Source organism: Micromesistius poutassou (assembly GCF_964030765.1).
Source record: "Micromesistius poutassou genome assembly, chromosome: 8".
NCBI lineage: Eukaryota > Metazoa > Chordata > Actinopteri > Gadiformes > Gadidae > Micromesistius > Micromesistius poutassou.
Genome location: NC_140278.1, coordinates 17479206 through 17491757, shown reverse-complemented (window position 1 = coordinate 17491757; position 12552 = coordinate 17479206). Strand labels below are relative to the sequence as shown.

The 12552-nt window shown below is 46.2% G+C and overlaps 1 protein-coding gene across 1 annotated transcript in view; it reads right to left on the bottom strand.

Moving 5' to 3' along the window:
• The window catches only part of LOC311351818 (chloride channel protein-like), a 27274-nt gene extending 14850 nt beyond the window's left edge, over positions 1 to 12424 (bottom strand). The window contains 5 exon segments of the mRNA XM_084471960.1: positions 301 to 404; positions 406 to 427; positions 1228 to 1359; positions 1966 to 2212; positions 12111 to 12424. Of these exon segments, the coding sequence (XP_084328086.1) occupies positions 301 to 404; positions 406 to 427; positions 1228 to 1359; positions 1966 to 2212; positions 12111 to 12161 (556 nt within the window). The 5' untranslated portion in view covers positions 12162 to 12424.
• Between the last annotated feature and the right edge of the window lie 128 nt (positions 12425 to 12552).

Below are 12552 nucleotides of genomic sequence, written 5' to 3'. Positions count from 1 at the left end.
CAGCCTCACTGACCTCACAGCCTCACTCACTTCCGAGTGGGGCCGACCAATAGGGGGCGTTCCGCCGTGAAAGGCCGCAAGAAAGCTCGGAGATTCCCCACTTGTGCAACCCGTGCGGTTGGTGTACGAGGCATCAGGAACCCACCAATATACTGTTATATACCACCCTGTAGTCCATCGCAGACTCACTCTTTCATCCAGAGCCACCCAGGTTGAATTCAGTTACAGGTCATTCATGAGCAGGTCAGGGCATTTCTAGGCTCGAGGACCAAACCCCCCCCCCCACGCTTGATGTCCTACCGATGGCCTGGGGGGCGACCAGGTGGCAGAAGAGCGAGGCAAAGGTGACGAGGATCATGGGGTAGGACACCCAGGCCAGGTACTGCAGCGCCACGTTGCCCGCGCTCTCCGTGGACCCACTTATAGGCTGGGTGGGGGGGGGGGGGGGGGGGGGGGGGTTCACCGCGGGGTCACACACAGCCGGGAGAGGGGGGACAGACGGTAATGCATTAGTACATCCAAGAGGGGACAAATTATTCATTTAGGAGGTAGAACTGTGTGTCTCTCGGAGGTAGAACTGATCGGATCATCGTTCGCCAGGGCCTTCTGCAATACTCTCCCTACAGCCTAGCCTTTCTGTGGGGGAAAGGACATGGAAGTCAACTCTATCTCCTTGTTGTTGGTGGTGAAGATGGGTGACGCGTTGTTATTAGGACAAGCAGGTACATTTGCCTTTTAATCGTTTCTAAAAGTCAAATTATAAACATTGAGTTATGAATCTCAGGGGAGAGGGAGTCGATGTTTTACCAGGGAAACATAATCCAGTTTGCTTGCCCTTGAATAAAGACGACCTTGCTCCCAGCTTTGGGAATGCCTCTCTCTCTCTGACTCACTGTGTGCCGCAGCTTAAAGAGAAATCCTTCAGAAGATTCTAGATTCAGCAACCAATATGATGCCAATCATACTGCAAAATGTACCTCAGATGACTTTTTACACTCATATATACATTGATATAAATGTATTATTATTTCAACCACCATATGTTTTACTTTAATATAATCTGACTTTTTATCTGTCTTGTATCTTTAATGCATTTAAACTTAGCGGTGTGATTTTCTAAATTGTAGCATTGTAATTGGAGCACACTTTATGCTTATAAATGTGTTCCTCCCTGAATAAACCCTGGATTGAGTCTCCTGGCCTTAATGACAGACCGCGGTGGGCTACCTTGTAGGCTCTTGGCGCTGGTGTAGTCCATGGTCCAGCTGACCAGCGCCATCGTCAGGCCCAGCAGAACCAGGAAGATCCAGTCGTCCCCCATCTTTTTGACGATCTGCCGCCATACACGAGCCAAACAGTCTGCGAGACGCACACGCGCGCACACACACACGCGCACACACACACACACACACACACACACATACATACACGTCTGTGTTTGTGCGTGTGTGGTGTGTGTGTGTTCTAAGTGTGTGTCTGTGTGTGTATGCCCAGTGAGCGTGCCCAGTGTGTGTTTGGGTGTGTGTGTGAGTATGTGTTTGGGTAATGATGTGTTTCTCTGTGGACATTTTTTAGCAGTCAGGCTTAAGCCTGAGTGATTTATCCCTGTGAATTATCCCTGGGTTATTTACTGAATATCATCTTTCACTGCGTGCGCCGAGGTCCACTTCTCTGCAGCGTGTGTTCTCCCCAGAGCTCGCCCACCGTGACCTTCAGCACCAACCTTGGGTCTCTCTAACACCCACCCAACCTAAAGGGAATCTATCACCGCCCAAACCTGAGCACCATCGTTCCCTGGTAGCCTTCCTTCTTCAGGATTCAGGGCACAATGAGCTGCTTCACAATCAGCTCCAATTCATGACATTTAATCCCTGGTACGAGGACGTATGAGTATTGATGGTAGACAAGAGACTCCTGATTGACCGTGGACGGACGGCCACCACTACAGCGTGCTGTGTGAGTCACCTTGGCATTTGGAGTAGGGCCGGGGCTTCTGGGTGGTAGAGGAGGAGGTGTGGGACAGATGAGATTCCAGCGCGGGGGGCTGGTGCTGCTGGCGGTGGCGGTGATGGTCGTGGTGCCGCCGGCCGTGGCCTTTGCGTCCAGTTTCCATGGAGTCGTCTCCCGCCTGTCGCCATTGTTTCTCTGTCAGCAGGCGTGCCGCCTCTCGTCTGGCAAAGCTTCCCAATTGTTCCCTGTACTCTCCGTACAGCTGCAACCAGAGCAGGGGAGGGAAGACTACGTTACCCATGATGCTGCGCCGGGTTTGGAAGCGTACCACAGAAGGATGACATAAGCATGTTTGCTTCTGTTAGCGGCACTTGGATTGTCATGAATTTGAGCAGATCATGTTAACATGTTAACAGAACAATTAGATGGGACATGGGAGAGAGAGGGAGAGAGATAGAAAGAGAAAAAGAGAGATAAGCAAAGTGAGCCGGTGGGGGGGGCGGGTGTTGTAGCAAGACTTAGCCAGAGAGAGGTGGGAAGAAAGAGAGAGAGTATAATATAGATCAATATAGAGAGGGAGAGAGAGGTGGAGACAGGAGGCAGGGAGAGCAAGAAAAAGAAAGAAAGAAAGAAAGAACGAAAGAACGAAAGAAAGAGAGAAGAGAGCGAGAGAGCTAGCGATATGGAGAGCGAGAGGGGAAAGGTCAGCGTCTGACCACCTAGACTGTGTGGAGCAACCTGTGAGTCTTGGGCCACAGCAGAAAGAGACAGGGAATGTGCGGCGTGTGCGTAAGGGATACACATCAACCTGAATCCCCTGCCAGACAGAAATAGACAAAACGGGCATACAGATCGGAAAAACCCCCTCCCTGGGAAGAGCCAGAGGCTGGAGGGAGGCCAACGTAGCCAAGAGGAAGGGATCCTGGACCGGAGAACATTCCACACCTTCCCTTTCCTGCTCACACACACACACACACACTTTCACTAGCTCTCACACCCACGTGCATGCATACCCAAATTGACAATCAAGCTGATATCCTCACCTTGTAGACATGCACGCACACACACACACACACACACTCGCACGCGCACTCCCGAGGCGAGCTGATGTGCTTCACCTTACACCGCGCTCCCCTTACACTACGCCGGCCCTACTATAAACCCAGAAGGACCCGGCCTGTCCACCGCAGATATAAAGTGCAACCCAAACCCTCGGGATCACATGCCCCTCCCAGCACGACCACGGAGCGGCACGGAGGTAACTCATACAGGGTAGACCAGTCCCCCGCGAACATTAGACCCCGCAGGATCCCAGTTATAGACCAGCCACCTGACTCACGGAGACGGTCACATTACCCCGGCGCTCACCGCCCCGCCGCGCTCCTCCTTCCAGCCGAGGCTGTCTCTGATGGGCTGAAGGTCGAGGCGTAGGGATAGGGAGTCAATAGAGCTTGCTGTTGTTTAAGTCATTCCGATGACCCGAGGAGTTGTATTGCTGCACTTGACTCATTGTCGTTTTTATCGTGAAGTCATTGAGCTTAACTGTTTTTATTTTTGACTCTGACATTTTTTAAATTTTGTTTTTCTTAGGATAACTTTTCATCATAAATTTTTATCATAATAGTAATGAAAAAATAAACAGATAATAATCATAATAATTAATAATACTAATGATTATTATTATTAGGATATTTGCGTGTGATGTATTACCGTTATTTGTAGTAGTAGTTGTTGTTGTTAGTTGTAGCAGTAGTATTTGTTATAAATTGAAAAACACAATTTGATTATTGCACATTTGTTGCGATGTATTTTGACCCACCCAAAACGTTGACACTAACCCTAACCCTAATGTAAAGGATTGTCCTGAGAAGACTCTTGACGGTATATATGTGGTGTAACAGAGCTCCCTGCAGCTATAGCATACACAGTTGGCCCGATTGAAGAAGTGCAGTCACGTGGCGAGCCGACCAATATAGAGGTGTATAATTAATACTTGGACCCAGAGCAGGTGCTTTGCATTCACCCTGTCAAGGGCTCATAAAGAGTCTTGGACTCCATCAGCAGGCCTCAGCCCTGCTAATCACGGTGCACAACACTACAGATGTCCCGCTTGCATGGTTTATTCACCACACGTCATTTGTTATTTGGAATAGAATCATCATTATAACAATAATACATTATTATTATTATGAAAAATGTTAATAAAAAGATAATAAAGAATATTTCTAATAACAGTTTATCAAAATAATGTTGGGTGTGAATTAGCTGTCATAGCCACAGTATTAGTATTATTGATCAAGTATTAAGTATATAATACAATATTTTCCTTCATTTGTATATTTTTAAACACACACACACACACACACACACACAAACACATTACACTTTTCAACATTTGAGACACATATTTAAATTATTATATCATATTAAATGTTATTTAAAAGCATCTGAAGTGTCTTAAACCACATACAACCTACAATCAAACATTCATATTAACTAACTTAATTAAGTAAATATAGTATAAAATCATTAAACCTGGCAGGCAAAAACCTAAACAAATCCAACAAATTCTGCCTTTACCTGTTCCTCACGAGGTATCTCTAACATTGTGTTTCCTTTAGCACCTTTCTCTCTTATAATGAATGCCTCTCAACAGCCCAGCGCTAGACGACAAAACCTAACACAGCACCCAGAGTGAGCTGTTAAAGTGCCTGCAGATTGATCACAGAGAGTGATTAGAGGGGCCAGTGGCGGTGGACAGCGTGAGAGAGACATTGAAAATCCTTGATACATTCCCACCGCATTGCTCCACGCTCATCTCTCAGCCGCTGTTTGCCCGGTGTCACCCTGTAGGCCCGAGTCCATTACTCAGGGAACGGCTACGGGCCGAGACGTCAGTGACGTTCATTTAGCTAAGCTTTTACACACGCCGCACGGCTGTGTGTGGTCGTTGTAGCGGTCCATCCTCAGCCCCGTGGGTTACCACCTCTTTCACAAGGCTTTCCCTTCATCACCACCCTTCACACAGGCTTTTGATTGTCTTACACATCCCAACACCTTCCGCCATGGACTGGATTCATTTCAATTATGAATTATTATGCATCGGTAATCATCATCCTATTACGTCAATACTTTATCTATACAATATTTTATAATACAAAACATATAAAATACAAAATGTAATGCATATAAATTGCACGTATACACCTATCTATATGTATAGATCTTCCGATTTGGATTCTTATTCTTATTTATATTTTATCTTCTCTTTTAGTTTTTTGCTTTGCACTGTTTCCTGAATTTGCCTTCGGGGAGTAATAAAGTTGTATTTTATCTCATCATTATCCATTGTTTTTAATGACCATTATCCAGGAAACAGAGCAGTTTAGATGGTATCCTAGCGTCTGTGTGAACACACATCATCATCGCCAGTCCAGGCGAGGCTTACTACAAACAGTAATCATTGCTTCAGATAATACCATTTCCGATAACACCACTTCCAAACCAGTAAACAAAGCTGGCATTTGTTGTTTAATATGCGGTAAGTACGGTTGTTAAATTGTGCTCATTTTAAGAGTACGCTATTGAAACGAATGATTTGATCCAAAAATGTAAATTAAATGAATGTGAAATTAAAAAAAACACACAGAAAGACTTATTCTGCTAGGTCAAACTGTACAATGCAGTACACTGTGTGACAAATACACCAGGAAATACAAAGGCTCTTAAGCCTGAGATATAGTCTAAGAGAGGGAGAGAATGGAGGACTGAGAGAGATTAAGATAGAGTGAGGGAGAGACAGAGAGAGAGAGAGAGAGAGAGAGCAAGAGAGAGAGAGAGACAGAGAGAGAGAGAGAGAGAGAGAGAGAGAGCTGGTAACAGATGCAGAAGGTGAAGGACAGTGTGGCATTGAGAGTTAATTAAAAAAAATAATAACACATTCCTTTGTCCATTATGAAATCAAGAGAGCAAAAAAGGCCTGTGTTTTGTGGTCGACATGTGTGTGTGTGTGTGTGTGTGTGTGTGAGTGTGTGTGTGTGCGTGTGTGTGTGTGTGTGTGTGTGTGTGTGTGTGTGTGTGTGTGTGTGTGTGTGTGTGTGTGTGTGGGGGGGGGCTTGTGTGCAAGCATGTCAACGTGTGTGTGTGTGTGTGTGTGTGTGTGTGTGTGTGTGTGTGTGTGTGTGTGTGGATGCATGTCAACGTGTGTGTGTGTGTGTGTGTGTGTGTGTGTGTGTGTGTGTGTGTGTGTGTGTGTGTGTGTGTGCGTGCGTGCGTGCGTGCGTGCGTGCGTGCGTGCGTGCGTGCGTGTGTGTGTGTGTGTGCAAGCCTTTTAACAGTGTAATTCTGCAGCCAAGGTTAATGATTAAACATGACTCCCCTGACTGATGGACAGATGGATAGAATAAGACCCTGTCAGAGAGGAAAACCCCGAAAAAAATCCTTTAGGACCTCCACCCCAACACATACACAAACTAACAGCTGCAGGTTTCCAAAACACATTAATGACGCTGTCCACCGTCATTAATACTGATAAAACACTGTCATTAATACGGAAACCAACATACTGGTACCAACACAGCTCTTTGAACCAGTTCCTCCCCAAACAGAGAGAGAGAGAGAGAGAGATGCAGAAGGGCAGTGTGGCATTTAGAGTTAATTAAAAAAATAATAACACAGTCCTTTGTCCATTATGAAATCAAGAGAGCAAAAAATGCCTGTGTTTTGTGGTCAACATGTGTGCGTGAGTGTGTGTGTGTGTGTGTGTGTGTGTGTGTGTGTGTGTGTGTGTGTGTGGATGCATGTCAACGTGTGTGTGTGTGTGTGTGTGTGTGTGTGTGTGTGTGTGTGCAAGCCATTTAACAGTGTAATCCTGCAGCCAAGGTTAATGCTTAAACATGGAGTTCGAGGAAAACCCCGAAATAATCCATTAGGACCCCCACCCCAACACATACACAAACAAACAGCTGCAGGTTTCCAAAACACATTAATGACGCTGTCCACCGTCATTAATACTGACAAAACACTGTCATTAATACTGAAACCAACACACTGGTACCAACACAGCTCTTTGAACCAGTTCCTCCCCAAACACTGCTCATGATCTCGTTGATGCCCCACGTCCACAGCACCAGGGGCACAAGAAACAGGGTAGCGTTACGCTTTCACTTTGACCCTATTGGGTGGACGAAGCCACTGGCTGTGTGACTGCTATGGAGACCATTATATATTTTTTTGTAATTTATAGTTTTATAATTTTTTCTCACTTTTATCTATCTGTCTGGATCAATCAATATCTTTACAAAGTCTATATCAATCTTAAAAAGAAAGTAAATGAATTCAACTAAATTAATTAAACTTACTGTATATAATGATAGATATACACTACCGTTCAAAAGTTTGGTGTCACAGAAATGTCCTTATTTTTTTTATGTAGATAACATTAAAATAATCAGAAAAGTCTGAATTTTTAATAGAATATCTACATAGGTGTACAGAGGCCAATTCCCCGCAACCATCACTCCTGTGTTCCAATTGTACATTGTTTAGCTAATCATGTTAAAAGGATAATTGATGATTAGAAAACCCTTTATTTAACCCTTTACTTATATCCCCTAATTATGTTAGCACAGTGGAAAACTGTTGAAAACATGAAATTGTCTGCGTGACCCCAAACTTTTGAATGGTAGTGTGCATATACATCTTTTATATATTACAGAAATGCAGAGGCACCTGTGTCCTACTTTGTACAGTACATATACAAGAATAACTGTTCATACCTTACCAGAATCTGGTCTATATTCAAAACTGTCTCAAAAGTGTTGATGCGTTCTCTCATCTTTCCTAGGCCGTTCTCTTTTCTTTCCCATTTTCTTCCAAATATCCCTCCTAATATACTCTCTCTCTCTCTCTCTCTCTCTCTCTCTCTCTCTCTATTCTCTCCCTCTCTCTCTATTCTCCCCCCCTCTCTCTCTATTCTCTCCCCCCTCTCTCTCTCTCTCTCTCTCTCTCTCTCTCTCTCTCTCTATTCTCCCCCCCCCCCCCCCCCTCTCTCTCTCTCTCTCTCTCTCTCTCTCTCTCTCTCTCTCTCTCTCTCTCTCTCTCTCTCTCTGCCTTGTCTTTCGGAATCTTTCAATGTGACCTAGGCACACTGTTCCTGCCTGCTCAAGGGTTCCTAGTGACTGACAGGTATGACTACTGTAATATACTGCTTGAATTTACACACATTCACACACACATGTATATACATACTCACACACATACTGTATATATATATATATATATATATATATATATATATATTTATATATATATTGGCATGCACACACACACACACACACACACACACACACACGCATATAAGAGTGGGACGGAAGGGAAAGGACAGGAGGTTAATGCAGACACTTGAAGCTTGACAATAAGTTGTCAGCAGCTCTTAATTCTGTGCTGTGGATTCTCCGGGCCCGCCAGTCAGCGAACCCAGCAGATTCCAGACTCCCAGTTCAGGGATCAGGGCGGTTATTGAAGGAGGGTGGATACGTCCGTATCTATGATACATGATACGGGTTTAGCAACGAGCCGTTAGGATTTAATGATTTAACATTCAAAACGCAACTTGACCCTTGTGGATCACCTGTCCTGCATGCTCCCTGGGCTTTAAAACCCAGGAAACCCATTATGCTGGTTTCACTCCGCGTTTGAGAGTTGAAACGGTTCCTTGGTTGGTTCACGGATAAACAGAATATAGTTTCAACTCAGCCTTGGCCTAAAAGGTCAAATCATTCTTAAATGAGGAACAGTGCAACTCAAACCGGATGTGAAACGAAAGCTACAAATATAAATTGTAAATACATTGAATTACGAGCGTCTAGTCGGGGCACAAGTTCCTCCTCTGCAACTGTCCACCAATGACAGCTCGCACCACCCACCACCTTTCTCAATGAATCTCCCCTTTGACCTATGTGTGTTTACCTTACCACCTTTCTCTCACTCTTTCCCCTGAAACTTTCTCTCGCCACCCCCCAGCCCCCCAGCCCCCTACCCCCTACGGGGGGGTAGGGGGGAGGGGGCTTGGACGCTGTCCATCTGACTGCCCGCCCCCCCGCCTCCCCGGAGGTGAAACCTTACTCGAGGATAATTTTAGCACCAGTGTGCCCCAATGGTCACTGACACACTTCTCCACACCTCTCTCTCTCTTTCTCTCTCTCTCTCTCTCATTCTGTTTGTCTCTCTATCGGGTCATCTCTCCCAGGAGCCTTGCGCTGCAGACAGATGGAGGAGTTTAACCTTTACATAATAGGACAACAGCGATACCCTATTGCAATACCAACCAGCCCTGCTGTCCATTCATGGAAACCATTGATCGATTAGCTCATCATTCATCATTATCAATCATATCTATAGAAACGGTGTACAGAAAAGAGTGCGGCCGTGATATTAAGTAAGTAAATGGTTTAGTGGTTTTACAGCCCAGGCATTCCTGTGTGCAATAGCAAGCCCATTTTATTAGGCTGTAAAACGTGAGAGCTCAAAGATCAGATTCACCTCCGTAGACATTCTAACAGATTTCCTTCTACTCATCTCCTCGCCCATACCGGCTTCTGACTAAGCCACCACACGACACATCTAAGAAGACACTGATAAATGTACACACACACACACACAGTCGCATAGATGTGTTCCTAACTGCTTTCACTAGTTTGTCAACATGACGTTAAACCACAGAGGTCATTTCCTGTCTGTGAGGGGTCAAATACAGCTGTGTGACCTGGACATGACCTGGATGGGATAAACACAACGGCCATAAAACTAACAACACAGACTTCCCCATCAAGTGTGTTATTGGCACGGTAATGCAGACTTTGGGCTCCGGGGGGCCGTATTCTGCGGGAATTAGATTGGATTGCATAAATTACGTTAGAATTAGAATTTCAATACATCCATTAATGCATAATCATCAAATTGGCAAGGGGACTCAATGAGTGTTTATTATTTAAAATAGGCAAAAAGATGAAAGTCCAAGTAGATCCAAACAGGCTGTGTTGTTATTGTACGGTTCTGTCTCCGACCAGGCAGTCCACATGCAGGGGACAGGGAGAGACAGATATCCATCAGGGAGCGGTCAGTTCGTTGACAGTTAACCTGGCGTCAGCAGGCCTCGTTTGAGCACTAGCACAGTCTAGCCCTTCATGCTAATAAACAGCCAACCATGAACCAATCACAACAGGATGTAGGAATGTGGATTCTGCTCTGCGTGCACACACACACACACACACGCACTCGCACACGCACATGCACATGCACACACACACACACACACACACACACTAGGAGCGGTCAGTTCGTTGACAGCTAACCTGGCGCCAGGAGGACACCTCGTTCCAGCGCTAGGACAGCCTAGCCCTACATGCTAATAAACAACCAACCACACACACACACACATCCATACGCTTTACTTCAAGCGTGTTTGAGGTGTGTACGGATGCATGCACATCCGTACACACCTCAAACATGCTCAAACACACAGGCACGCACGCATGCGCACACACGTGCGCACACACACACACACACACACACACACACACACACACACACACACACACCCTAGTCATCTTCTTCATCAACGCACTGACAGCACTGGGTCCGGGCCTGTGGCTAGTGTGATTAATGGATGCTTCTTATTTATATCTGACCTGCACCTCTCGGGAGGCAGGGACCGGGCTGGGGTTTAGGAGGTTGCCTTGGGCACGCATCCAGAGACACTGAAAGGAATGGTATTGACACTCTCTCACCTCTCCTCCTGCAGCTCCTCTCACATGCTCATCACGTCTTCTCCGGAGCACCACACACACACACACACACACACACACACACGTGCGCGCACATACACACACACACACACACACACACACACACACACACACACACACACACTCTCTTAAGCCTATTACCTTCTACACCAATGTTTAAGTTTTCCATATCTCTCTCTTTCTTGAAGAAGAATAAATTTAGGGAGGATGGCAACTGATTATTTTTTTTCAACATCCGGTTCTTCAGCATTGTGTTGACATGATGTTGACAGAGGTGCTTCACCCATCACCCGGTTAGAAGAATAAAAAAGAAAAGTCCTTCCTGGCATTAGTGCCGACGTAGTGGGTGGTAAGAATAGACCAAAGCGTTGAAAAGGACGTGAAACTCCAGCGGTCGCCCCACAGCGAGAGCCGACCCCAGGATGAACATTAAAACAGATGAACGCTTGGATACGGTGACATGACTTCATCTGCCTCCACACATCGGTGGGACCTGTCTGCTCAGGTTTCGTGTTTATCGGTATTTATATCCGACCAACGCTTGAAAACAACCACGGTTATGTGGCCGGCGACGGCGAGAGAGAGAGAAAAGACATATTTGGCCAGCGAAACATACCACCGTATGTCAGTAAAGTGATGGGAACAACATAACGCAGGAGTGTGAGCACATAGCCTCCATGCCTGGAAACAGGATCCCGGATAAAAAGGTTAAGAGAACATTGCGTTACGATGTCTCACTCCGCTACCAAACTAGCAGGTGGAACGAAAAGTATTCCTCTCATGCGCATTGAATACGCACGTGTCAGAAACTATGAAAAATAATATAGATCATAAACTTGAGAGCCTCTTAATAAGAATTGTTGTTTTCTCATGCTTGTGTTTCATTGTATTCATAGAATAAAATAGAGTACACAAACTGCAGGGAGAAGTGGTGTGTTGTGGCGAGAGAAGGCGAACCACGTTTCTGATGTTGTTGATCAATAGTGGAAACCCCGGGTCTACCTCGGCCCAAAGCAAAAATAAATCCCCAACACACGGGCCAGGCCATCCCACGGTGTGGACACAAGAAAGACACACGCTATCCAATGAACTCAATCCAAAACATCTGACAAACCTACGGCGCGCTGGGGCCCAAACTAAATAATCATACGGAAGAGTCCGGTGAGCAACCGGCTGTTGTCAAGAGACTTAAGCAGCAGGTAGAGAAACACATTGACATTCAGGTAGAGGCGGAAGGGGGGAGGGGGGGGGGGGGGGAGGGGACACACGTAAACAGCAGTTATTGTGACAAAGAGCCAGGCAAGACGGCGGACCGAGACAGGTGGACAGAGAGAAGGATGAGAAAGGGCCTACCAAGGTCTGTTGGTATCGCAGAGCCTTCCTTTGCGACGCATCTGCAGCCATTGACACGTTGTCACTGACCCAAAAATAACCCCGCAGGACGCCCCAGCATTTCCACCGGCTCGGGCAGCACTGACACACCGACACCGACACACACACACCGACACACCGACACACACACACACACAGACACACCGACACACACACACACACACACACACTCTCCGCTTTAGTTATGCTTGGCAAATACACCAATCGCACACACACAGTCTGTGTCAAAGTCCCGCAGCGGCTCTTCTCCGGCGCGTGGGTCTGGGCCAGGTGGTCCCGAGGCTATAGGCCATTCGCTTCCTCCGCTGGACGTATGGAGAGGAGAAGACACACACACACACACACACACAGAAAAACAGCACCGGACGGTGGGGAGAGAGCGGTGATATGATGCGGCAGTGAA